The sequence below is a fragment of the Lynx rufus genome, unplaced genomic scaffold (genome assembly GCF_022079265.1).
Source record: "Lynx rufus isolate CCGP_SWC_20201006 ecotype Redwood Valley unplaced genomic scaffold, mLynRuf1.p SCAF_9, whole genome shotgun sequence".
Taxonomy (NCBI): Eukaryota; Metazoa; Chordata; class Mammalia; order Carnivora; family Felidae; genus Lynx; species Lynx rufus.
This window is the reverse complement of record NW_025814897.1, coordinates 67,920,939-67,948,573: the sequence shown is the minus strand read 5'-3', so window position 1 is coordinate 67,948,573 and position 27,635 is coordinate 67,920,939. Positions and strand designations below refer to the sequence as shown.

Genomic DNA, 27,635 nt, shown 5'->3' with positions numbered 1-27,635 from the left:
AACCTAATAAACAGGTTCATTTCTTTCATTTCACTTTTGATTTTTAGGAATTGTTCATATTTAATTTTTTATAATTATGTAAATACTTATATAATCTCAAAGTCAAATCCACAAAAATCAAGTATATTCAGAAAAGTCTGCCTTTTATCACTGTCCTCTCCATCTTGTGTTCTTACTACCTCTAACATAAACATTTTGTTTGTTCATTTTACTTTACACATCAAAAACATCTAAGGAAACACATGTATATATTCACATCTCCTCATTCTTAGATAAATGGTAGTACACTGTCTACACTTTTCAGTACTGTATTTTTAAATATATATGTATATTTTTTCTGAAGATCATTTTTTTTTAATTTTTTTTTCCAACGTTTATTTATTTTTAAGACAGAGAGAGACAGAGCATGAACGGGGGAGGGGCAGAGAGAGAGGGAGACACAGAATCGGAAGCAGGCTCCAGGCTCTGAGCCATCAGCCCAGAGCCTGACGCGGGGCTCGAACTCCCGGACCACGAGATCGTGACCTGGCTGAAGTCAGACGCTTAACCGACTGTGCCACCCAGGCGCCCCTGAAGATCATTTTATAATAGAATAGAGAGATTATTCCTTATTGCTTTTTTATAGCTACATAGTACTCCAATGCATGCAATGCTCCATAGTCATTTCTGCCACTTTCCTTTTGAGGGCATAGTGCTATAATTCATAGTCTTGTGCATGCATTTTTTTCATATTTTACTGGGTTATCGTGTGAACAGATTCCTGAAAGCATAATTGTGAGGTCAAAGGGCAAATGTGTATGTAATTTTGCTAGGCTATCATCAAATATCCCTCCAGAGGGGTAGTACTTTTTCCGCCAGGAACAATGAAGAGTTCCTTGGAGTCAACCAACAAAGTATGTTGTGGACTATTTGGGTTTTTGCCAATCTTCCAGATGAGAAATGGCTTTCAGAGTAGTTTCAATTTGCATTTCTCTTATTAAGAGCTAAGTTGAACAGCTTTTCATATGATTAAAACCATTTGCATTTTTTTCTGTGAGCTTTTCATATCTTTGGCCTATTTTCCTATAGGATTGTTAGTCTTTTCTCTATTTTTAGAACTTCTTTACACATTAAGGATGTTAATAGTCTGCCTATCATATAAATTGCCAATAATTTCTCCCTGTTCGTTACTTGTCTTTTGATTTTGTTTCTGGCGTTTTGTTTTTGTTTGTTTTTGTGTGTGTGTGTGTGTGTGTGTGTGTGTGTGTGTGTGTGTGCTTGTTTTGTTGTTGTTGCTGCCATGCAAAGCCTTTTTTCCTTTCTTTTCTTATCTTTTTTTTTTTAAATGTAAGCAAACGTATCTTTTTCCTTCTTGCTTTCAGAGTTTAGTCATAGGAAAACTTACCCACTATCAGATCATAAGGAAATTCATCTATGTTTTCTTCCAATATTTGTGTAACTGTATTTTTCACAATTTTTTCATTTCTTTTTTTTTTAATTATTTAAACCCTAGTTAGTTAACAGTACAATATGTTTCAGGAGTAGAATTCAGTAGATTCTTCACTTACATACAATACCCAGTGCTCATCACAACAAGTGCCCTCCTTAATCCCCATCACCCATCTAGCCCATCTCCTACCCGCCTCCCTCCCATCAACCCTCAGTTTGTTCTCTGTCATTAAGAGTCTCTTGTGGTTTGTTTCCCTTTCTCCTCTTCCCCCCACTTGTCATATGTTCATCTGTTTTGTTTCTTAAATTCCACAAATGAGTGAAATCATATCGTATTTGTCTTTCCCTGATTGACTTACTTCGCTTAGCGTGATACACTCTAGCTCCATCCATGTCATTGCAAATGGTTTAATCTGATTCATTTAGAACTGATATTGATGTATGGTGTGAGGAATGGACCCAAGTGTCTTAGTTCTCAACATGGTCAACCAGTTATTCTAATACCTTCTATTTAAAATGCCATCTTTTCCTCACTGGTTTGCAGTAGTACCTTTATCAAACATTCAGTTGCCACATATATTTGAATCTGTTTCTGGATTTTATGTTCTATTTCCATTGATTTATTGGTATATTTATGTACTGATATCACAGAGTTTCAATTATATATAGACTTTGTATTATGTCTGTAAGTCTAACCTTAAAAATGTTTTAAGTTATGTTTGTGAGTTGGATTCTGGCTTACCAACTGTGTGTTATGGGGATCTTGGATTCAAAGGGGAAGATCCTTAAGAGACAAACAATGTCATCATTCCTTCTTTCCTGAACAGACTTTAAAATGCTCGCTATCAGGATTTATGGCTACTTAACTTTCATATTGATGCTTAGAACCTAGTATGTGCTCAATGAACAGGTTTTGAAATTGAAGGACAGACAAATATGAGAGAATATATTCTATATAACTGAAAAGGTCAGAACTATGACCTCCTGAGGTGGGGTAGAAGTTGTAAGGACATTATCAATTCAATATAAGAAACCAGGATTAGAGTCACTTAAAAAAAAGGGGAGCAATGCCTAATAGAATAATGAGCTCCTTATAATATGACATGAACATCACCACCTGTTGGTATCACTGTAAAGATAGATGGGATTTATGACCATAATACTAGTGTTAATAGTGATGCAGCAATAACTATATGTGAGCCATTGTCCTAAGTGATTTATGTGTATTAACTCCTTTAATCCTTGCAGCAACCTTGAGATGCAAATATTACTATTCTCCCCACTTACAGGTGGATACACTGAAGCACAGAGCAGGGATGTAACTTGCCCTAGGTTACATGACTGATAAATGGAAAAACAGATTTGAGCCCAAGAAGAATGGCTTCAGTAGCCATTATGCCTTATGTAGGTAGGCACTGTCTAGTAGCCTTCAGTGAGAAATCTGACACAATTTCTCTCAAATTTCTTGTAGGTTAATTTTTTGTTTTTTATTCATTCATGCATTCACTCTTCATACATCCACTTGCCAGGTGCTGGGAAACTAGAGGTGAATGGCACAGACCCTGCCTTTGAGTGGCTCTCAGTCTAGCAGTAAAGACAAACCCATCTTACCATTTTCTAAGTACTAGTCTTATAGAAAATTATAGGAAGTGTCTTCTCTAAAGAAGACATCCGGATGGCCAACAGGCACATGAAAAGATGTTCAGCGTCGCTCCTTATCAGGGAAATACAAATCAAAACCACACTCAGGTATCACCTCACGCCAGTCAGAGTGGCCAAAATGAACAAATCAGGAGACTATAGATGCTGGAGAGGATGTGGAGAAACGGGAACCCTCTTGCACTGTTGGTGGGAATGCAAATTGGTGCAGCCGCTCTGGAAAGCAGTGTGGAGGTTCCTCAGAAAATTAAAAATAGACCTACCCTATGACCCAGCAATAGCACTGCTAGGAATCTACCCAAGGGATACAGGAGTACTGATGCATAGGGGCACTTGTACCCCAATGTTCATAGCAGCACTCTCAACAATAGCCAAATTATGGAAAGAGCCTAAATGTCCATCAACTGATGAATGGATAAAGAAATTGTGGTTTATATACACAATGGAATACTACGTGGCAATGAGAAAAAATGAAATATGGCCTTTTGTAGCAACGTGGATGGAACTGGAGAGTGTGATGCTAAGTGAAATAAGCCATACAGAGAAAGACAGATACCATATGGTTTCACTCTTATGTGGATCCTGAGAAACTTAACAGGAACCCATGGGGGAGGGGAAGGAGAAGAAAAAAAAAAAAAAAAAAAAGGACGTTAGAGTGGGAGAGAGCCAAAGCATAAGAGACTGTTAAAACCTGAGAACAAACTGAGGGTTGATGGGGGGTGGGAGGGAGGGGCGGGTGGGTGATGGGTATTGAGGAGGGCACCTTTTGGGATGAGCACTGGGTGTTGTATGGAAACCAATTTGTCAATAAACTTCATATAAAAAAAAAAAGAAAATAAAACAAAACTAAAATAAAAACCTAAAAAATAAAAAAACTAAAATGAAAAACTAAAACTAAAGTAAAATGGACACAGACAACAGCAACGTGTTGAACTGGCCGATTTATTGTAGTAAACGTGGCATTATATTCGCTAGTGATTTCCTTGTAACATACATCATCTATGTTTTTCTAACATTACCTAACTTTGAAAATGTTCCTATGTGTAATCAACCTTTAAGAAATAACATGGAGATTTTCCCCTAAAAAAAAAAAAAAAAAAAAAAGAAAATTATAGGAAGTGTCATGAACTTAAACAGGATGCGTTGACTCCTTCCTCCATTTTGACTCCAAGGACTTCTGTGTTCTTTGATCCACAATGGTAACTATACTAAGTATACAACCCAGAAAACCTGATCACTCTGTCTTGTGATATTCTTTTTTTTTTTTTTTTTTTGTGAGAGAGTGAGAGAACGCTGAGCATGTATGAGCTGGGGAGAGAGGGAGAGGGAGAGAGAGAGAATCTTAAGCAGGTGCCACACCCAGCATGGAGCCTGATCCAGGGCTCCAACTGCAAAATCATGACCTGAAATGAAATCAAGAGTCAGACACTTAACTGAGTGAGCTACCCTGGTGCCCCTGTCTTGTGATAATCCTAAAATTATTTTTTTAAACAAAAAATATAAACTATTATTCTTTTGCCAAACCATGAGTAAAGTTAATCAACACAAAGATAATCAACACAAACTGAATATGGTAAAAAATTTAAAAACTAAAAAATGGATTGAAGAAATAAGTATTAACATAATTCATATCTGCAAAATTTGATTCAAGAAAACCAAACTTGGTTGAAATAACGATGACAAATGAAAACCCTGTGACAGATTGTAAAATGTGATGTGTATAATAAAAAAAAAAGTACTGATATTCATATGTCAGTTATTAAATCAATGCAAAAAAAATTAATCCCAATGAAAATAATTCTGGAAAAAATAAAACTGGAAAATGAGTATAAAAGGAAATATATTTTAATCATATCAAAAATTAACCAAGAGGATTAAATTGCTTTAGTGACATTTATTCCAAAAAATACCTTCTGGATAAAAATTCATTATGGTGAACATACTCCGCATTAAAGTACTAAGTAAGGCACACCTGTCTCAGAATCAAAACGGCAAGGATGAAAGATCTTGCGTGTGTAACAGTAGCACCCAGGAGTGAGCGACCCCTCTCCCTGTGGGAGCTAGGTGAGGCTTCGCAGTGGAGGCATTTATGCGGGACCCCAGAGAAAGGGTGTGCGTTTTCAGGCAGGGAAGGCGACTATGGGTGTTACAGAGAATGGGGGTGACATGTACAGTGACAGCGGGGAAAACACATGACCCCGGCTGACCCCTCAGGCTGGGAAGTAGGGGTCTGTAACCAGGCACGGGGCCGAAATGGAGAGTCAGAGACGGGGAAGACAGAGCTATCCCATGGAGAGAAAAATTGGTCATTTATTGGCAGTCCAGAAGGCCATCCAAAATGTCCAGCATTTTCCTTGGTGACTCAAGTGAAAGGAAAAAAATGTGCTTATGGCGGACGACCTGGAGCTGAGAGGTTTCACACAAACATTTCCTTGGTTACCAACATCGCCTTCTAGTTCTGGAACATCTACGATTTGGTTGGTGACATAAACTCTTGGGCAACAGGAGAAAGTTATGATTTCCTAAAGCAGATCCAGGTTCCACAGCTGGTAGGAGTAGTTGCTACCAATATGCAGGATGGTGATGATACTAATAATGAGAACTTCCATTTATTATATGCGATTGGCTCATCACTCTGTATATATTATCTCATTAATTTTTGTACGAGCCGCGTGAGGTCTGCATGCTTATCCCCATTCTGTGAATTAGGGAACCTGGAGGTAACAGGATAAGATATCTCCCCGAATCACTCAAGCTTAGAACTAGCCTGAGTGGCTTCAAGACCTTCTCATTGTATCATGATGCTTATCCGCCTCTGCCTTCAGGATTCAGCCATGGCATACATTTTAATTTCCGCACTTGGCCAGCTTTGGAAAATGGTACTGCTTTGGAAAATGACCACAGTACTGTTCTAGGGCTTGATGACATAGCCCAAATCCCTGATGGGTGACGGGCCCTGGGTCAGAAAGTACTACACAATGTCTTTACTGGAGGTCACAGCAGACTTCTAAACTGGAGGGGTGACAGAGACAAGAACTGAGCCAATAGCTAGAGTCCAGAGAGTCAGAAAAGGAGTATATGGAGGAGCTGCCAAATGAGAGGAACCAGAAAACAGACAGGAAGTCAGAAATCTGTGTTCAGGAAGCCGGAGACACGGAGGAGGAAGAGAGAGCAAAGAACGGTCTGTCTGTAGCAACTGCCTAGAACAGGCATCACCATTATTTGAGACTTTTACAAAATAGATCTTTGGTTAAAGGGCCACAGACGTCACCAAAATTACCAGTGACAGAGGTCTGGGTGGGCTAATGGGTGCTTGCTAAGCCTACTGTGCTGAAGCATATGACAGACTATATGGTTCTCCCCGGAGGCCATGCCTCAGAGGTCTCAGTAATCTCAGCTCACTGCTAACATCAGGGCTGTTCTCACCCAGCCACAAGGAGGATGTTAAAAAACACAGGCCCCCACAGTTTCAAGTAAATCAACTCATCTGCCAGCACAGCCAGAGAGACTTGAGAAGGAAGAGAAAGGGTGTGGGCACCAGAATTCCCTGCTCAGCTGAGAAGGTCTCAGGAAACCGCCAGATGCAACATCTCATAGAAAAGCTGTGCATAGATTCTCTTACCTCCCATCCCTGGAGACCGAGAAAATGAAACACCTTAAATTGGATTTTTCTCTGGTTACTTCTAAACATTATGGCTGATCTAAGCCAGCTGGAGCTAGAGTTCAGAATAATCTGAGAACTTGGAATCACACATCCACGTGCACGTGTGTGTGTGTGCGCGCGCGTGTGCATGCGCATGCACTTGGGGTGAGGCAGTGAACCCTGCCACTGTTTTATATCATTTTGTCATGAATTGGAATCTGCTTTGGCATTGTCCTTCAGCCACTGTCACGGGGTAAAGCCTTTAGAAGGCTGACAGTTGTCAGTGGAATAAGAATTCATCCGTGCAGTCTTCTGAGGCCAAGGACTTCAAAAGACACCAAACACAGGTTTCCACTTTGCAGGCTTTTATACTTCCTAACGGAATTTTCCCAGTGACTCAAAGCTTTAGCTAAGGCACTGTCCACATGTTCCCTTAGCACTGTGTTGGATGCTAATAATAGTTTGAGTGATAGTTGGAGGTCAAGACCTAGCCTTTCCTGATCTTTATAAATGAGTTATTAAAAGTCTGACAAAGATGGCATTGAGCTGTGAAGCCAAGATGATGGGAGATTTGGGGGTACCATTTGCTAGGAAAGGGGCATTTCGGACAGAGAATTGGTTTAAAGGGGAAAATGGGGCATGTTTGATATTGTAAATAACAAAGGAAACAACCAAAAAGCTTGCGTTATTCATGCGTCTATCCATTCATACAGTGAGCATTTCTTATGCCATTTGTGTTATGTGCTTGGTGGTAGGGTACAGGCAAATGGAGTGCCTGGATCCTGACTTCAACAGGAAGCCAGCACTGTGTAAAACAGAAGGCTTGGAGGGGAGATGGGGCTCAGGTGCCCTCTGTGTGCCCACTCAAGGCAAGAGGATGGAGGAGCCCAGTGATGATGAAGTCTGAACTGAAACGAGATTTTGGAATTGACCACGGGCATTGAGTAGGGGGTGGGTGACAGGGTGGTGCCCACAGTTACAGAGAGGAATCAGCCAGATAGAGAAAAGCTGGATTGGTGGAAAATAAGAGATGTCAGGGGAAGACGGTGTTTCAGGAGTGCCATAGCTAAGCTAAGAGGAATACTAATGACAATAGCTGCTGTCTTTTGAACACTTCATTTGCGCTTCGTACACTTATTTAATACTAGACACTGTGCTGTGCTAAGTGCTAGGTACACAGAGATGAGCAGGGTAGCCTAGGCCTCACCACCATAGCACCTCCATTCTAGTGAATTTTGTGCTGTCATTTACGCCTCCTGAGAACCATGAGAGGCTAGAATTATTATCCTCCTTTTACAGAAGAGAACACAGAAGCTTAGAGCGGTTGAGTCACCTGCCTAGGTCCCACAGGGAAAGGGTGGTGGAGCTTGGATTTGAACATGGTTCTGTCTGATGCCAATGCCTCTAAGCCCCCATCTTGTACTAAGAGAATGTGAGCAGAGAAAGGGCATATGGATGCAGCTGGAAGGCGGCCTTTGAGGGGACAGGTGGAGTCAAGGGTGGCTATAGGAGACAGACTTCAAAGGGCTAGGGAGGGAGTGGATGGAAACTGATAAGAGGCAGGGAGGCTAGAGATTTTATGTGACCATGAATGGAGGGAGAGGGTAACCTAGTGTTTGCACGTAGGCAGAAGCCAAGCGCCAGCGCCCTGGGACAGTATGGACTTGACCTCAGGAGAGTGGTTGAAATTTTCATTTCCTTCTAGGCGGTTGGCTATATCTAGCCCTGCTGTGCTGGAATGTGTGCCACCAGGTGTGGCCTCCTGGAACCCATGGGGCCTGAAATGTCCAGGGCCCTTGAGGTCTGAGCAACCTGGGGCCTATGAGGCCTAAACCCCAGGATTTGGGGTCTCCCTTGCTTGCAATGTGCATACATGAGGGAAGCTTAGTACACCGTGCAGCCCAGAACCAGTGACTCTGCCATGCCCAGTGGCCAGACGGCATCTGAAAATATAGAGAAGAAGGCGTCTTTGCCATAGCACGTTATCTTTAGCACACCAGCCATGAGTGACTCTGCAATTACAAACCAGCCGCTGAACAGACGCAGTTTAACAGTACATTGTAAAAGTTTTACGGTTAGTAACGATAAGTGCAAAATTAATCCCTAAAGAACAAAGCAATTAAAAAAGTACATAATGAAGCAATTAGCTAGAAATGGTGGGGAGCAAGAAAGGGAGAACGCCCACGGACAATTTTACTCTGGAAGGGACTTCACACTTACGTTTTTTTAATCGCGTTCGATGAGGGAGCCGTAGAAGAGTGAGATTCATAAGATGCATAGAAAAGGTAGCAATTGATAAAGGGTTTTGAGATTTAAACTGAAGGAAATTTTTACCTTCTTAAAAAGTTGGGACCAAGGAGGAAAAGAGCTATAAAGGCCGTTATTGGGATAATTAATGAAATTTTATTATAGGTTGTGGATTAGATAAATAGTAATGTATCAGTGTTTAATTTCCTGGTATGGGGGAAAAAGAAAAATAAAAGAGAAAAAAAAAAAAAAAAAAAAACCCTGGGAGCCAGCAACGTATGTTAAATCTCCGGAGAGTCATTCGTTCCTGCCCCCCCAACCCCCCGCCTGTTCTTTTCTGTGTTTTGTTTTTGTTTTTGTTTTTGTTTTAGCCCAGTCTCTGTGCAATTTTGTATCAGACCCTGGAAGGTAGGCTTGCTGCCACCATTACATTGTAGCTCGACTTTTCCAGGAAGGGACCATCAGCTGAGACCAAACTCAGTCCCTCAGAATGACAGATAGCAAGTGAGCCGGGGCTCCTCCTCCTCCTCCCGCTCCCCCTCCTCTTTGTCCTCCTCTTCCAGACACTGTTGTGTTTTGATGAGACCTGATCTTCATAAATCTGCAATTGCAGAAGGGGAATTCAGAGACATCTACTCCCATTACAAATGCTCTTTACTTTGTAAAGCGATGCAAGAGGCAGGATACAGATAAGTATCCAGTGCTTGTGAGTGACTCTTTACAGAAATTACCCTTACACACAAGTTTTGCTATCAAGCAAAACTTCCCGAACATAAAGTCAGTCCTGAAGACAGAGTTAACCCCTGGTGTAAACTACCCCAGGAAACATTTACTCCCATAGATCCTGACTCTAAGTGTGTGCTGTCTGTCTAGCTGTGGAAAGTTCAAGGGACCGGCCCCGGTCCCTGTCCTTGCTTGCTGCAGGACCCGGCAGGTGCTGGAACCGCGGATGTGCTGTGCCCCCACGGCATTCATTATGCCTGCTTCGGATGCTGCTCGTCAGTGACTTGTGTAATTTTCTGCACTGGATTGTAGCGATGGAAAGAAATCCTGAAGTAGGGGAGAGAAAACATGAATCATGATTTCAAGAGAGTTGCTTTTCTTGGATTTCAGCATTTCTGAAATCAAGTCGTGCCCTATGAGCTTAGCATATATAAATAAATAATAAATATCTAAGTAAATTACAATTTATCCCAACCAGAACAGTTTTGAGAATGAAAGTACTACCAGCAATTACACTGGAACAACAGGTAAAAACCAATATTATCAGGGGCAAACCAGGACATATGGTCACTCGACTTATACTTTGATGTGTGCATTTAATGCAGTTCTCTCCTTTCACGTCGCTAGGTGGCTGTTGTAGGTGTCATTGGGCCTACAATGTTTGACATTGGACATACAGTGTTTGAAAATAAGCACAGCCCCTTCCCTCTTAGAGCTAATGGCATAATAGCACAGACAGCTGATAAAAGAGAACACAGAATAAATATACAGTTACAAATTTCAGGAAGTGCTATTCTATTAATCAACTTGGGCTGCTATAACAGAATACCAAGGTGGCTTCAACAATGCAAATTTATTTTTTCGCTATTCTGGAAGCTAGAAGTCTGAGATCAGGACTCCTGCATGGTCAGGTTCTGGTAAGACTTCGCTTCCTGACTTGTAAACGACCACCTTCTCACTGTGTCCTTACATGGTACAGAGAGTGTTCTAATGTCTCTTTGTCCTCTTATAAGGATACCAGTTCTGTCTGATCAGGGTTCCACCCTTATGACCTCATTTAACTTAATCACCTCCTTAAAAGGCTCTATTCCAATATAATCACATGGGGGAGTTAGGGCTTCAGGATATGAATTTGATGGAGTGGGACACAATTCTGTCCCTAGCAAGTGCTATGGCAAAAAAACACAGAATGTAAGTTCCACAAAGTCAGGAATTTTGTATGTATTTTTCAGTGACAAAATGCCCATCTCGTACAACAGTGCCTGGCACAGAGTGGGTAGTCAATAAATGATTGTTGAATTGAACTAAAGCAGAGAAGGGACATGATCTGATTCATAGTTGTAGAACGATTGCAGGGCAACAAGGATTGAAGGAAAGAGACTTTAGGAGGCTGTTGATAGGGTTGTCTACACAAAGATAATAGTGGCTTAGACCAGGCTGTTGACTCTGCAGATTGAGAGGTGTGATTAACCTTAAGCTATACTTAGGAGGTAGAACTGACTGTTGGTGTATTATTGGTCCTGGAGGGGAGAAAGAGGATGGGATTACAGATGGATTATGTCATTATTGATGTAGGTTTTAGGCTTGGGCTATTAGTTGGATGAGGGGAAGACTAGGGGATGACGGGGAGGCAGGGAAGGAAATCGACAACTTGGTTTTGCACAAGGCAAGCTTGTGACGCCTCAGAGATACACAAGTGGAGGTAACATGTAGGCAGTGGGATATATAAATCTCGAGCACAGAGGGACGTAGCTCATTTGATTGTCACAACAACTGTTTTTTTCAGTGTGTCATTTTTGTCTCCATTTCACAGACAAGGAAATTGAATGTTAGAAGGTGAAATGAGTTGCCTAAAGTCGCCAGTCCAGCAAATGAGAAGTGTGGGATTTGACACCAACACTGTTTAACCCCTGAGCCTGGCCTCTGAACCACAGTGACCCCCTGTCTCTCAAGAGGCCTAGGTCTTGGGTACATTTCCTAATCTGCTTCTAAGTTATCACGTGACCTTGAGCCTCACTTTGCTCGCCTGGGAAATGATGGGCTCCTTCAGTTCTATACTGCAATGCCGATCTCCTTTGTAAATCCCATTTTTAATGTGAGTTTGCCATAGGTACCTTTCAGAGATGATGCCCAAGCTGACAATTCATTTTGACACGCATGAAAAGGGCAAATCTCTTTAAGCAAAGACCCAGCACACCAGCTTTTTAAATCTGAATTCCAATGGAGCAAGAGGAAGGTTGCTTAGAACAAATACCATTTCTGAGTGAGAGAATGTTCAGCATCTCAGATTCCTTTTTATTATCTGAATAGTATTCCTCAAGGGTCCCACTGAGCCAACTGTGAGGGTGATGCTTGAGCCAGACACATAGCTTCCTCTAAGGTCTGTGCCCAGGGTCTGCCAAACTTTCCCACCTATGCCATCTCATATGTCACTGAGTCATATGGCCACCAATATGCTGGGGATAGGGAGGTAGTGATGACACAGTGTATCCTTCCTTCCAGTGGTTCCTGGTTACCCTGCATTTCAGAAAGGACCCCCCCTAACTTACCATGGGCTATATTCTTCAGACACTAGTCCAAAGAGTCGTCCTTTGGGCCAGTGTCACCCTTTTGAGGGGGCATCTGATATGGACAGTCAATTTGAATTTGATTGGGACATGCTAATGAGCCATTCATATGTGTAGGATTTGTTTCTGATTAGATTAAGCTTCTCAGAGAGGAAAGAAACAGCCACTGATTAAAGACATAAAAAAGGAAACACTTTAAATGAGTAAGTGGCTCATCTTCATATAGCAAAGTATAAATTAAACATAGTCCAGGGGCTCAGCTTTGAATAGCAGCTGGATAGAGTGGGATTTTCTGAATATGTCCACAAGGAGAAGATGCTCACAGCAATTCAAAGGGACTTAACGCACCAGAGAGGGCACTGAGCACTCTGGAGTAAATGGATGGGCCAAGTTATCTGATAAAAATGACTCTCAGACTAGTAATGAGAAGAGTTTTATTTGGATTTTAGAAAATTGCTCCCCGAGTCCCCGTGACATTCAAGCTTATTATTATTCTCTGGAAGCATCCATGATGGTAATGGGGCCAGAGATCTTAGCTCAAAACAAAGACTTGATTAGAGTAGACAGCACACGTGTCAATGGGACCCTGATTTGGAACTTAGTCAATACTTCTTTCTCAGAGCTTGAGGGGTTCTATAGTTTGGGCTCTATAGAAATGCCTGGATTGGAATTAGCCTGGCTTGTCTGCCATGCCTGGGAAGCTGTAAGGGTCAGCCCTGTCAAGACGGTGTTGCCTGACCAAGGCTGGGGTGCAGCTCCAGCCCCAGACTCACCTGGCCGGCTCCAGAATTAGCGGAGCCACCACAGGGCTGCTGTCTAGCGGTCTGAGGAACTCTGGACTGTGTGTGACCGCAAACCCCCAACCTTTTCCTTTTCCACCCTGCTGGCTTCTTAGCTTTTTGACCTCTGTTCTTGTTCTGAACATGAAGCAGACTCTCACCTACAGCCTGTTATGCGAAGGTCCGACACCCTGCCTGCCTGTGGTAGCTAGCTCCCTCTCCCGCTCCTTGGGACTAGACCCACTGTACCCTTGGCCTCTGGTGGCGTCATGTTTGGAATGCACTTATCACCTGCAGTTGGGAAGTTGTTGCCTTCTGAATAGTCTCTCCCAACTCCTGGGACTTTCTGCTACGAAGTCCCACTCAGTAGACTGAACCCCTGATTATCGGTATTGCAGGAGCCGAGCCTCTCTGGTCACTTTGCCTCTTTGGCAGCTTGTATTCATCAGGGAGGTGATCAAAAGCTGCACCAGTAGCCCCCAAACCACAGAGGCTTAACCCAGGACGAGTTTGTTTGCTGCTCACATCGGTCTCCTGAGAGGTGGGAGTCTGTCCTGGGCAGCCAGTCTCTACGTGGTGACTCAGGTAGCTTCCTTTGGGGGGTTACCCATCTTTGAACCTCAGGGTCATCCTGCTTTAAACATCCAGCAGATTGGGAGGGAGGGAGGTAGACGTGTTCATGGACTTCCCACATGGGATACTTAGTGCCCTTGGCCAGGAAGTGGCAGCTATTTATTTCATTGGGCACAGCTATTCACATGGTCCCTCCTGACAGCAAGGGAGGATGGGAGATGTAAAGGAGCACAGACATATTAGTGAGCAGTACGAGTCTACCACACCCTTGAAGACCACCCTACTCCCGTCTCAGCTTTGCCAGCCTCCGTATGTTCAGGCCCGGCTCCTTCCATTTTGTCATGAATCCAACCTAGCTTGAGTGTGGGCAATATTAACCAGGACTGTTAGCTAGAAGGAGACCTGAAGTAACCATGAATAAACTCTACTTGGTTGGAACCATTAAAAGATGCCTTCTGATCTCAATTTGCAAAGCAATCCTCGTGAAATTTCCCATGAGGAAGTGAACTCCCATGGCCCCAATCTTAATAGAGCAGTGGCGTCTGAGGAAAAGCAGAGTCCCCTGTGGATGATGGGTTAGTTTGCTGAGCTTGGGGCCATGGCGGCCCCCGGGTTTCCTGTAGGGAAGCAGCTATCTCAGCAAATCTCAAGACCCTGCAAAACAGCCTTTTAACTTTTTCTTCATGAAAAGCTTCCAGACATTCCAGCCCAGCTGGTCTCTTTTTGGAATTCTGCCAGATGGATCCTCCTGCTGCTTTCTGATAGTTATGAAGACTCCCTTTCACACAGGGAAAGTGCTTCAAGTGCTTCTTAGGGTTGACCCCAAATCAGACCCCTTCAGGGACACCTTCCAAGAAAAAGCATCATTTTTTCCCCCAAGCATCAATTCTGTCCAGAGGACTCTGTGGCAGTGTTTTGACAAGAAGAGGGCTTGGGGAAACTGTATCCCCAGGGAGTGTTTTTCCATGGGGTCCGGTGGAAGAATAAGCATGGACTTTAAAAATGTTTTCTTACACTCTAAAATAATGCAATATCAACCCTTGTGATCCTGGAAGAGCACCAAGTAAAGTGCACTGGGGATAATTCAGAAGTCAGGCCAGGTTCTTGATCCTGCGTTCATGCAGGAACGATTTATCAAGCACCTATCATGGAGGCCCAAGGGATTCCCTCATGAGAGCTAGGTGGCCTTGGGTCTTCTCTCACAGTCTGGTAGTGCAGATCTGTAAACAGGAAGGGCTCCAGCTCACTGAAAGTCAAGGAGTTACAAACTGAAGCTCCAGTGAGAGCGAATTCCACACCCATCGGCAAGAATTAAAACGTTGGACAGAACCAAATGTTGGCGAGATTGCAAAGCAACAGGAGTGCTCATCTGCGCTGTGGGAGCAGAGCTTGGTGTACTCGCTTTGGAAGATTTTCACCTTCCTGGGGAAAGTCGAATGTGTATATAACCTGTGCCTCAGAAATTCCACCACAGTGTAAATACGTGGAGAGGCGCCTGCTCTTGGGCACCAAGAGACGTGCATAAGAATGTTCCAAGGAGCGCTCCTCATTATACTGGAAACAACCAGACTGTCGACCAACAAGAGAATGCATAAGTAAACTGCTGTATATTTATACAGTGGAACACCATGGTGATGAAAATAAATGAAGCAAGAAGCAGGTTGCAGAATGCAGACGATATGCTTTCATTTATGTAGCATTCAAAAACAGATAAAACCAAATATAGATAGTTTAGGTTGATGGCAAGGAAATTAACAAAATTCAGGATAATGGGTTACCTTTGGGAGGAAGGAAGAGCACAGAGTTTTCTGAGTTACTGCTAATGTACTGTTTTGTAAGCAGGGTGCTAGGTAAATAGATTTTCCTTATATTATGTGTCTTTAAACTGTACATTTGCACACAGCTATTGTAAGTGCTGTGCAAGAGGAAGTATAGGTAATATGGCAATGAGTAGCAGAGGTATTTAAGCAAATTTAGGACAGCCAGGAAATGTAGGTAGGAATCACTAGGCAAGTAAATGTATTGCTGCGGGCAGGGGGAGGGGAGGAAAATTCCAGTAAAGGGAATGGTATGGGGTGCAGGGCAGGAATCCGAGACTAGGAATCCTAGGTCTATCCTACGAACTAAGAGAAGTTGATGTAACAGGAGAGCAGAGCATGAAACTTGAAGCTGCAGCAAACAGAAAGGACCAGGTCTCAGAGGTCTTGCAAATCATGTTAAGGAATATGGTCTTTTCTCTGGAGACTAAAAGTTGCAAGTATGGGAGTGAGGTGCATTTTGGAGGGAGTTTGGCACCATGTTTTACATTGTCCCCATCCTGGCTCCTCTTCTGCCTCATGCCCTTGACCTCAGTTTGCTGGTGGCTTCTGGCGTTTGTCTTAGCTTTGCCCAGACTTGACCCCTCTTCCCTTCTTACTCCCATGCAGGACCAGGCCTAGGGCCAAGGTGAGCCAAGTGCCCAGGGTGCAGAATGGAAAGACGCCTGAAGAATAGGGGCCCTGCACAGCCCTGGTCAGTGTCTTGGTTTGCCTGCATTTCTGACCCTACAACCACCCTGGAAATTAGTTTCTCATCTTCTGCCAGCTATTCTCAGGCCTCAGCCTCAACCTCCATCCTCCTTGTCTTTCTTCCCCGAGCCTGCCTGGTTTGGCTTTCTACTCTGGTTGCTGCATTTCACAGCCAAGTTAGGAGAAACAGTTACACATAAAAAAGATAATTAACAACATGAGCCAAGAAATACGGACCACAGGAGCGGTACAAATCATGTGTTTCAGGAGTTTGGAGGAACTGGGCCAGGCTGGCTTTGGATGGATGGAGAGCAGGAAGGAGGCTTTTTATGCTAAAGGAATAGGGGGAACATTTTGCCAAGAGCAAAGAGCTCATTAAAAGTCATGTGGAGATAAAAGCTGGACAGGATTTGGGGTCCTGTGGTCTAGGTCTATGGAGTACAAGGCTGAGATGCCACCACCCCCAATCCCTTGCCTCCAGGAAGCATCACTAATAAAACTGTGGCACACTTTTCCGTTGAGCCCGGGGAATCCTTCTCAGAAGGATTCAGAGCCTCAGAATCCTCAACACGGTGCTTCAGAAGGACATTAACAAGCAAATGCATTTATCATGGAAGTATTATTTGCTCTCCTTGACATAGACTGCAGAGTGATCATGAGTCTGAGTGGGAGAAATGGTCAAGCTGTATCCTGTCACCTCCCTCCAGTGTCTCTCTATTTTACAACTTTGGATTTACGACTCTGCCAGTCATGTCTCAAAATACTGGGCATCATTTGAGGTACTGGCAAGAAAACGTAGACTCACAAAATGCAAGTAGAAGGGATCTATCACATCACTGAGTTCCGTTCCTCCATTTGGCAGCTAGGAGAAACTTGAGGCCTGGGAGGGAAACAGCCTTGTTTATAGAAGTGGCAAACAGAACATAAACTCAAATCCTTTGACCCTGACCTTTTAGCAGCAGCTCCCAGCCTGGAAGGGGAAAGGGAACCTGACCTTTCCCTAAGAACCCACTACATGCCTGTCTTTGCTAGTGGCAGCTTTTCATACAGCATCTCTTTTAAACCTGCCAGGGTATCATAATCCCCAATAAAAAGGCAACTGACACCCAAAGACGGGTTCAGGTCAAAGGCTAATGGGCAACAGAGGCAGGATGGAAACCCTCTTCCATCAGCCCCCAAGACCCGCCTTCCCAGATGGTTCCCAGGTGGATGCTCCATCTTTCTGGAAACACTAACAGGATTAGGGCTCTCTGGGAAGGGCTGGTGGTGAGTGAGACTTCATGCTGCTTAACTGTTGTTTACCATCTACTTCCGGTTCTTGGTCCCACCTGAGGGCAAGCCCAGCATCTCCTCTGTGGGTGTTTGCAAACACTGGCCAGGCCGAGGGCTTTCTCCACACTAGTTCGTCGTTGCACAAGATGAAGCCGCCTGCTTTCCACCACACTCATTTGATGCCTTGCCAGGTTTTACAACGTTCATTTACGCTCTGCAGCCAAAGTGACTCTCTTCAGTTACAGCAGTGTGCACTTAAATGTCAGAACGTCGCTGAAAAACTGCTTGGGTCTGAAGGAAGTCATTGTGTTCAGTCAAATCTGGCCACATTTTATGTTTATGGCCTTTATTAGGGGAGTTAAAACCACTTCTCCATAGTTAGTGAAAGCCCAGGACTCGGAGATTGCTGGAATCACTCATTGAAATAACAGTTTATGTTATTGAATGTATACCATATGCCTGGTGCTGGTGAATACAACATGATCCTTGTCTTCCTGGAGCTTATAGTCTAGCAGGGAGCAGGGAGCAGGGGACAGACTTGAATAAACACATAAGTGGGAGTATTATGAATAAGTGTTCCCAAGAAAAAGGGTGGGGCACTGTAAGTATTCTGAGGGGATCTAATGGGCAGGTCAAAGAAGGTAATATTTGAGCTGGGTAACAGTGGGGGGGGAGGGATTTATCCCAGAAAGATGGAGTAGCAGGTGCGAGGGCACAGAGACAGGAAGAAACTTGGTGTGGTCAAGAACTATATTTCCCAGGGCCCATCCAGAAGCCACAAGATCTAGCCTACATCCAGGGCTGACATGTGTCAAGTATCCCCAGAAGCTGTGGGACTGAGCACGTGTCTCACTTGTGATAACAAGTTGGGGTCACATGCACCCTATTGTAAAAACCAAGCTCTCCATCTTGTAGTTGCTTCCTGTGCCCTGTGACCTCATCTGCCTTCTTGGTTACTGACCCTTGACCTTCACTTCTCAGCCATGTCTTTGGTACCCACCTCTCCTGCCCTCTCTCCTCTTGGCACCCTCACCCCATGGAACTTGCAAGGCTAAGCCATCACTGTGTCCCACACCTTTACCGTCCATCCAGTGGCCCTGCTTCTCTGGCACAATCATTTCCTGTCTGTGGGTCTTTCTACCTCACACCAGCTGTGACATGTCCCAGATGCAGCTCCCCTTCCTCATTTCCTCACCCCTGCCTTCCCCCACACCAAGCTTCCATGGAAGTTTTATGATATCATTTTCCAGAAGGTCCAAATGCCAGTGATTTTCCTTCCTATCCTTTGTCTACCCTCCATGAGAGGGTCTCCAAGATCAGCTGTGGGTCAGACCTTTGAGAGTCTCTCTGTGTCAAGTCATTGGTCAGCAGAGCCACTTACCACCTGGGGATCAGAGATCATGGGCTTCCTCTTGTGTATTTCATTGTCATTGGGCAGGGTCCAGAAGCAGCAGGGTAAACATGCCAAATCCACATCTTCTGCTCCAATGCCCAGAGACTGCTAGGAACCCACAGGCTGCATTCAAGACAGATGCCGTCACCCCCTCTATAGATGAATTCCTTTGCAGAGAAGGTAGGAGAGTGGGAGTGACTTCTAGATTAACAAGTGCTCCTAGTCTCTAAGGAGGAGCCTGATTCACCCTACTGCACTGGGCCAGGCACTCTGGAAGTCAGCCTCTCTCTTCTCTGTTGGGCTTTAGCCAGACGTGGGAGTCCTCTACAGTCATTTTTTCCCCCGAAGGTGGATGTTCAGGAAGAGCCAAATAGCAGCGATGATAAGGTTATTATAAAATAATAATGTGTGCACGTTGAGGGCTTACTGCAGGGCTTCCTGAGCCCACAGCCCTGTGCAGGAACAACCTATTATGCGTGTTGCATAGACAAGAGGTTAAGTGGCCCACAGTCACCCGTCAGCAGGCATGCAGTGGGGACAGAATGAGCCCAGATGTCCTGCCCCTACCTCCTTGACTGCCATCCATGCGGTGCTCAGACTGAAGCACCAGGGTTGAACATGATGAATCGGCACATCCCCCTCTTCTCCTGGGCGAAATTGAGGCTTGGGAGAAGTGACCTGCCCAAGGTGGAATTGCAGCAGGTGGCAGAGGCAAAATGTTTGAATTTAGTTCTCGCTGGCTCCAAAGCTGTGCTTTCAAACACTATGTCCTCCCACTGGCCCAGCCACTCCAACTCTGCTGGAAACCCATGATCTGTCCAGGCACCATTTAGCACATGTCTAAAGGAGAGCTTTGGCAGGGGTGGGGTATATAATTGTATGTGCAGAAATCCAGAGATGGGAGGACAAACATGCATGCTGGGAGATGTAGAACATGTCAGTATGGCTGTGGCATAGAGCATATGGGGGAGCCAGCACTAGGCTGGAGGGACAGGCAGGGCAGGGCTGGGCCCCAGGAGGCCTCACGGCCTCAGGGCCATGCTGGGAAATGTGTGGTGCGGGGGATGTGATCCACCCTACACTTTAAAAGGATCACTCTGGCCGCAGGGAGGCGAAGAGGCTGGAGGAGGAAGGCAGGAGGGAGATCGGTTGTTTGGAGGCTGTTCCAGAGTTCAAGTGAGACATGACAGTGGTCTAGACAAGGGCCGTGGTCAAAGAAAAGGAAAACAGGAGTGGATTCGAGAGTCCAACAGTGAGTTCACACTGTTCCTCTTACCGTGCGTTTAGAGGGCATAGGAGGTACAGCTGCCACCCTTGTGATCAGAACCACAGCAGAGGCACCCACTCTAAAGCGAAATGGTGAAGCGACTCTTTGAGAAACAGGTCTTGTAATAAAAGAGCTTTGTTACAAATCATGTTCTGTGTTGTGTTGCTGAAATATACCAAGTAATAGCCTCCGTTCCGGTTGCAAAAGAATAATTACCCTGACTCTCTGTGTTGTCAGTAACATGTTCACAGTATTCATAGGCTTTCATTGCAAATCTCAGCAAAGTGAATTGGAAATCAGCACGAGCCCCAGAATGTACGGGTCATGGAAATGAAGGTGCACAGCCTGAGGCCTTCCATGGCTTCCTCTCTTGCCTAAGCTTCAGTGGAGGTCAGACAGATCCTTTTCTCTTCAGTACCAGCCGTGTGGCCTTGGACAAGGGACAGCCTTTGGTCTCAGTTTCCCCATTTGGAATTGGAGACAATAACCACTGTAACACAGGGTTATTCTAAAGATCCTGCTGAATATAATTTGTTTAGTAAGAGCTGAGCTGATGACATGATTATGTGCCAGGCATATTCCTAAGCACTTTGTATATAATCACTTTAATCTCCTCGGGAACCTCATGAAAGAGGTACTATTTTAATCCCCATTTGAGAGGAGGAAACTGAAACACAATGAGATTGAGTGTACGACGTACCCAAGGTCACACAGCTAGCATGAAACAGAGCCAGGATTTGAACCCAAGCAGTCTGGTTCCAAAACCTCTGTTCATAACCACTACACTATACTACCTACCCACATACACAGTCCAGTGCCTGGTACATGGTGGACCCTCAGTGCGAATGCTTGTGTCTTTTCCATTGGCCATAAATTATATACTGAAGGCAAGACAAGTTCAGAGAGTGGAAAGGCGATCAGTTGCCTTCCAACTCTGACAGTCTGTAGGGACCAACTGTTGTGAAACAGACGGGTGGAACAGAAGGCATTCTCTTCCTGACACACACACAGAGTAACTTAGTGAAATCCAAAGTTGACCTTATAGAACACTTATCTTGATGAACAATGAGAAATGTATAGAATTTTCCAATCATTGTATTGTACACCTGAACCTAATACAACGCTGTATGTTAACTATACTCAAAAAAAAAAAAAAAAAAAAAAGAAAAGGAAAAACAAAGTTGACCTTATCTTAGATGCAGACCTATCCTTGATGGATACAGGTTATAAGTGTGAACATTATTTACCAAATTATCTGGTTGACAGTATCTGACAGGTGATCACTGCTATCCACCAAGAAATAATGATTATTTTCCCTCAGAAGCCTCATTCATCAGCTCTGGCCAGGTATTTCGGATTCATCCCACATTTATTAAGCATCAATCATATAGTGATTGAGTGATTAAGTATCATCATCCATATATTGATTCAACAAGTACTTACTAAGTACCTGTATGTACCAGGCCTGTGTTAGTGCTAGGGATGAGAAATGAAGGAGACAGGAGTTCTTTCCATCTAGGAACATGAAGTGAGGGAAGGAGGCTGACAGGTAAGCAGGAAGTTGCGATATCAAGAGCTTGGGGACCAGAGGAGGGAGAAATTGGCTCTGCCCCCAAAATTGAGCAAAGACTCTACAACAGAGAAGTCATGTGGTCAGGATCTTGAGAGATTACATTTTTTCAGCTGGAGAAGGAGTAGCATTCTACAATGACAGAAAGATGTGCACGTTCCAGAACATTGGAAGTTCAGAGTGGCTGCAACATTTGTGGCAAGACCTCCAAGACACTGTCCTTCGGCACTCAGAAGAGAAGATCATTTTTCTTTATTTTTTGAAGTCAAATTGCATCTGATTCAAGCTCCTAGTCACTGAGGTCAGCGAGAAGTTTCACATGATTGCCTTCTTTGTATCTCCCTCTCTCTTGGGTTCTATTAGAACTCAGGGCCCAGGAAAAGACGGACCAGGAGAAGGGCAACAGGCTCACTCCCTCTGGTGATCACTAATCTCTGTCCGGCCCATGTGGTCCATTTTAGGACGATACCTCTTCTGGGAGTCTCTACTGGTTCCTCTAGGTCAAGCATTGCTGCAGACACCATTATGAAGATTTTTGTTAACTTCTCTGTCAGGGGCTAGGAGAACCCAGATCATTGGTCACACAATGTCTAGTCTCTTCTTTGCAGGAATGGAAGGGATGGAAAAAGAAGGTGCATTCTTTGCTGGTAAATCCACAGCAACAAGAAACAAGACACAAAATAATGACTCAATAACCTTCCTGCTATAGGAGTAGAAATAAGGTAGAGCTCACCCCCTCTGTAGACAGTAGTCTGGAGAGACAAGATGAAGAGAGCTGGAGTTGTTCATGCTCAGATTGAATGGTCACCTAAGGCCTACTTTAGTGGCTCAGAGTCAGGTCTGGGCACTGGTGAGTGACTCTGTGTCTTCTACAGGTGTGGCAGTGTGGCGGGAGCGTGGAAGTCCTGCCTTGTTCTCGGATTGCCCACATTGAGCGAGCCCACAAGCCCTACACCGAGGACCTCACAGCACATGTCCGCAGGAATGCCCTCAGGGTGGCTGAAGTCTGGATGGATGAATTTAAAAGCCATGTCTACATGGCATGGAACATACCCCAAGAGGTAGGAAGCCCCTGTGGGGATGGGGTTTTGGGGAGGGTTGGTCGGAAAAAAACATTAAAACACAAAAAATATGGGACTAACCCCTTTTCCTATAGATCAGGCAGAGTCTTATTATCCATGGTAGAGTAGACTCTCAGCCCCAAAAGATACTACATGTGGGAGAAAAGAGGCGGACTGTGAGGCACTAAGCCATGTCTTATCCCCACCCCTGTCCCTGGTCAGCATGCTTAAAGAAAGACTTCTTCTCTCCTGACCTCAGTTATCCTCATTTTAAATGAGAACATCGGACTGGGTGGCTCCAACTTTACTTCATGTCTAGGTCCTCAGCCTCTCTGCTATACAAATATACCAGCAATTACCAAAATTCACCAAAGTGCCCTTTAATCTCCCTGTAGACTGTATTTAGGCTTCTCCATCGAACCTGTGACCAGAGCAATAGGAATGTCCATATGCCTTTGGGATTTCTGGAACCACATGCATGAGGAGGGGATACACTCTCACAGGACCCTCAGGAGGAGAAGGGAACTGTTCTGGATGGTTTCTAATCATCACAGAATCTCATCATTGCCTGCCACTGTCCTCTATCCCTCTTATCACCTACATTTAAGAAATGCCAGAGAAAAAGCAATGTTTCTCTAGTAGATTGGTTCTGCCTTGTCATGTGTCACATGGAAATGACCTTGGACCACTGAGTTGGGAGAACCCCAACAGATGCCAGCCACGGGATCCCAACCTGCTTACCAGCCTGTCTGCCTGGAGATCATTGGTTATGTTGCACTATGTGAGATAGCCGTTGACTGCATGACCTCCTTCTTTCCCCTTGGGAATCCTTTAAAAAGCTTCAGTTCTCTCTTCCTAATAGAGAAATGGTTGATTTTTGCCTAACATTTCCATGTGAAGGTCCTGTTCCCTGATCTCTCCACCCAGCTAATGTTGCTCTGGTGGAGTGATTGAAGGTTACCTGGACCATGGGCAGGAGCTTTTAGGCAGCCCCCATCACCTCCACTATCATGGGGGGTGGGGTGGGGTGGGGTGGGGTGGGGTGGGGTGGGGTTGGGATGTGTACTCCCACGACCAGTGACATTTCACCAGTAGGGAGAAGAGGAGCCAAGAAGTACCAGCCAGAGTGTGAGCAACCTTAATGAACCAGCCCCAGGATTGCATCCCTGACAGTGGGAGTGTTTCTAGGGAAACAGCAGTGCCTTCTAGACCCATCTGTGGCTGTGGGAGTTGGATCACAGTATTCTTGGGAGCATGCTGAGCCCCACTGTGGGTGTCCTCTGATAGCAAAATGTTAAGAACACTTGGAAAGTCCCCCAGGAACTTAGCAGTGAAGTATCATAGATCCGTAGTCTCTTAGAGTCCTGTCCACACTCCTGCCCCCTTCTCTCTGTACCCCAAAGCTGCAATCTTTTAGCCCTCTCCCCTCATAGTGGCTGATAGATGTTGAAGTAGATAGTAAATCCAGTGAATGGCAGAGAACCAAGAGAGAAAAGTAACTGGAAAATGATGAAACTCAGTGTGTGTCTGTGACTTCTCAGAGGGTAGTTCAAACCCGGTCAAATGGGTAGGATGAGAGGGAAGTGAACTCAAGAAAGGCAGATAAGGGGCTCCTAGGTGGCTCAGTCAGTTAAGCATTCGACTTCAGCTCAGATCATGATCTCACAGTTCATGAGTTAGAGCCCCACATCAGGTTCTATGCTGACAGCTCAGATCCTGGAGCCCAATTCAAATTCTGTGTCTCCCTCTCTCTCTCTCTCTCTCTCGCTCTCAAAAATAAACATTAAATTTTTTTTTAATAAAAAAGGGAAGGCAGATGAGCAGTGGGAGTGTCCAGGATAAAGCCTCAGATGGAGAAGGTGGTCAGTGTGTTTTCTAAAAGTCTATCTCTTGACCCCCACTATTCCCTGCTTTGTCCAGACTCCATCTCCTGCCTCTTCTGAGACTTCTGGAAAGAGTCAACACTTTCCCCCTCCATTCACTTCTCAAGTCACATCCCAGTATTGCCCCCAAACTGCTTTTGACAAAGCATCTTAACTGCTTAATGGACATTTTAAAGTCTTTAGCCTCCAGGATCCCACCTTTTCCTTGAAATTCTGTACTTGCTTGGCTCCTTGATTCCACACCCCAGGATATCCCCCCCTCCTCTCTGATTGCTCCTAATTTCCTGTGGGCAATGCTTACCTCTGGATGCTTAAGTGCACCCAGGCATCCACCCTTGGCCAACCACTCTCATTTTACTCCCTGGTGGTCCCATCTATTCCTGGGTCCTCCTACCATCTATCCATTGACGACTTCCTAACTAATACCTCTAGCCCTGACTTCTGCCTTTAGCTTCAGACCTGTGGCTGCACGTCGATCTCCTGAGTGCTCCCTCAGGCACTTTAGACTGGATCTGCCAAAAATGGAGAACATCTTTTCCCCCCAAAGCTGCTCCTGTTCTCCCTCCCATTACAGTTGAGGATACCACCATCTTCCCAGATCTATGAGCTTGAAACACGTCTTCCTCTGATCCTCCTTTCCCTTAAGCCCCATTCCCAATCCATCACTGAACTCTTCTGTCCATTCCTACCCACCTCACGTCTGAGTTCAGGTCTTGTCTTTTCCTGCACAAGAGCCTCTGGTTTCCCTGGCTCGAGACTTACCCCCTCAAATCTATCCTCCACACTACCCAAAGTTATATTTAAAAAATAAAAATAAAAACACACACACACACACACACAGTGGGGCGCCTGGGTGGCGCTCAGTCAGTTAGGTGTCCGACTTCAGTTCAGGTCATTATCTCACGGTTCATGGGTTGGAGTCCCGCGCCGGGCTCTGTGCTGACAGCTCAGAGCCTGGAGCCTTCTTTGGATTCTGTGTCTCCCTCTCTCTACCCCCTCCCCTACTTGTACTCTGTCTCTCTATCTCGCTCAAAAATAATAAAACATTAAAATTTTTTTTTTTTTAAAACTCACAGTGACCACATCATTGCCCTGCTTAAAATCTTGAACAGACTCTCCACTGTGCACCAGATCAGGCATAAACCCCTCTGCCCACCCATAACCCCCTGCCCCCACTCTGTATTATAGTTTCCGTAGGCTGCAGGACAGTGAGAGCTCCAGAGTTGCCCATCTATTCCATGCTATTTCTTCTCTCTGTATGTTTGCTCATTTTGTCCTCTCTGCTTGGAACTCCCTACCCTCTGCCTCTCCCCCAGCATCCACCCTTACCGATTTCCCTCCATCCTAGTAGACTCAGTTCCAGCGACCCCTCCTCTAGAAAGTCAGCCTCAGCTAGAGAAAGTGCCCCCTTTGCATGTATGTCTGTGTCATTGAATCACTATCCTGTGAAAGAATGTTCTATTGTGTAAAAGTCTCTCTCTCTCTCTCTCTCTCTCTCTCTCTCTCTCTCTCTCTCTCTCTCTCTCTCCCCCCTCCCCCAGGGGCTCTCAAATCTGGCTGAACATTAAAATCCCTTGTGCTCCAGCCCCAGAGATTATGACTTAATTGGTTTGGAAGGGGACCAGGGATCATTTTTTGGAAAGCTCTTCAGGGATTCTAATATCCATCCAGGCTGAGAGCCACTGCATTAGACCACAGGCTTCCTGGGGACAGATTGTATCCTTCATTTTTGTGTCACCATGCCTAGCGCAAGCCAGGGCACATGATCAGAGCTCAGGGAAACCTCGCCGATGCTTATTAACAAATGGATCTGCTGGCAGTGTGTGTAATTCCTTTCTCCCTCGGTCAGTGGCTCCTAAAAGCAGATCTGCAGACCAGCTGATTAATTCTGGGTCTCATCCTCAGAGATTGTGATGAGTAAGTATGTAGTGGTCCCAGAACCTGTTCAGAGCTCTCTGGGTGCCGGTTTGGAGCTGCCAGATTTGAGTAATACTAGATTAACTAATCCTGCTAGTCTTTAATTCACCTTGAGTGTCACCTCCTCCAGGAGGCCTTCTCTGATTGCTCCCCTTTCCCTCCTCACCATCTTGGCTGCCCCACACAGTGAGATGGACTAAGGGCTCCTTCCTCTTCTGCTCTCCCTCAGCACCCTGGTTGCTTCTGTGCTTCACACTGTGTACAGAGTCTGTTTACTTGTCTGGGCCTTCCTTTCAAGCACAGTCTGTGCCTTCTTCCTCTTTGGATGCACAGTGCTTAGGACAGCACCTGGCATGTACTAAAGATGAGCTGAAGGGGCACCTGGGTGGCTCAGTCGGTTGAGCGTCCGACTTCAGCTCAGGTCATGATCTCGCGGTCTGGGAGTTCGAGCCCCGCATCGGGCTCTGTGCCGACAGCTCAGAGCCTGGAGCCTGCTTCCGATTCTGTGTCTCCCTCTCTCTCTGCCCCTCCCCCACTCATGCTCTGTTTCTGTCAAAAATAAACATTAAAAAAATTTTTTTTAAGATGAGCTGAAAAAGAAAGAGGGAGGAAGTGTGGATGCCACATGCCCCACGTGCCTTCCCCAAGAGTTTTCTCGGCTGCCCTTGCTGTGGTGCTATATCAAGACCTTCTGCTCAACCACAGCATATCTGTTACCTGTTTACTTAACCTTTTGCCTCCAGCATCCCAGCTGCAGGTAGAGAGTCAGACCCCACAACCCTGCCCAGTGGCTGCCTTGAAAATTAAATAAGTTCATGTACATAAAGGCTCTGATGGGTGCTCGGCAAGTAGAAAAAGCACCAGATAAGTCTTGCCTCTCGGTGTGGGTGGTCTTGCCTCTGCCTTCTGCATTCCCACCCCAGCTTTCAAATGCCCTTGCAGGGCATTTATCCTGCCCGGTCGCCTTCTATGCCAAGTCCTCCCCCTGCCGTGCACCAGCCAGGTCCGCCAGCTCTATGACCTGCTTCCTTTCCACGTTCAGTCCCAAGCTTTGGGATGGCCAGAGGAGCTGCCAGCTCGGGCATCCTTTCTACTTTGATTGAAAATCAGTTTGTTTATCAACATACAGGAAGTCAGCCTGCAGCA

The 27,635-nt window shown here is 45.1% G+C and overlaps 1 protein-coding gene across 1 annotated transcript in view; it reads left to right on the top strand.

Annotated features, from left to right (window-relative positions):
- GALNT18 (polypeptide N-acetylgalactosaminyltransferase 18) overlaps positions 1-27,635 on the top strand; it is a 179,095-nt gene that overhangs the window by 94,809 nt on the left and 56,651 nt on the right. The window contains exon 6 of the mRNA XM_047071201.1: positions 22,504-22,689. Coding sequence (XP_046927157.1) covers positions 22,504-22,689 — 186 coding nt within the window. The remainder of the gene's footprint in view (positions 1-22,503; positions 22,690-27,635) is intronic.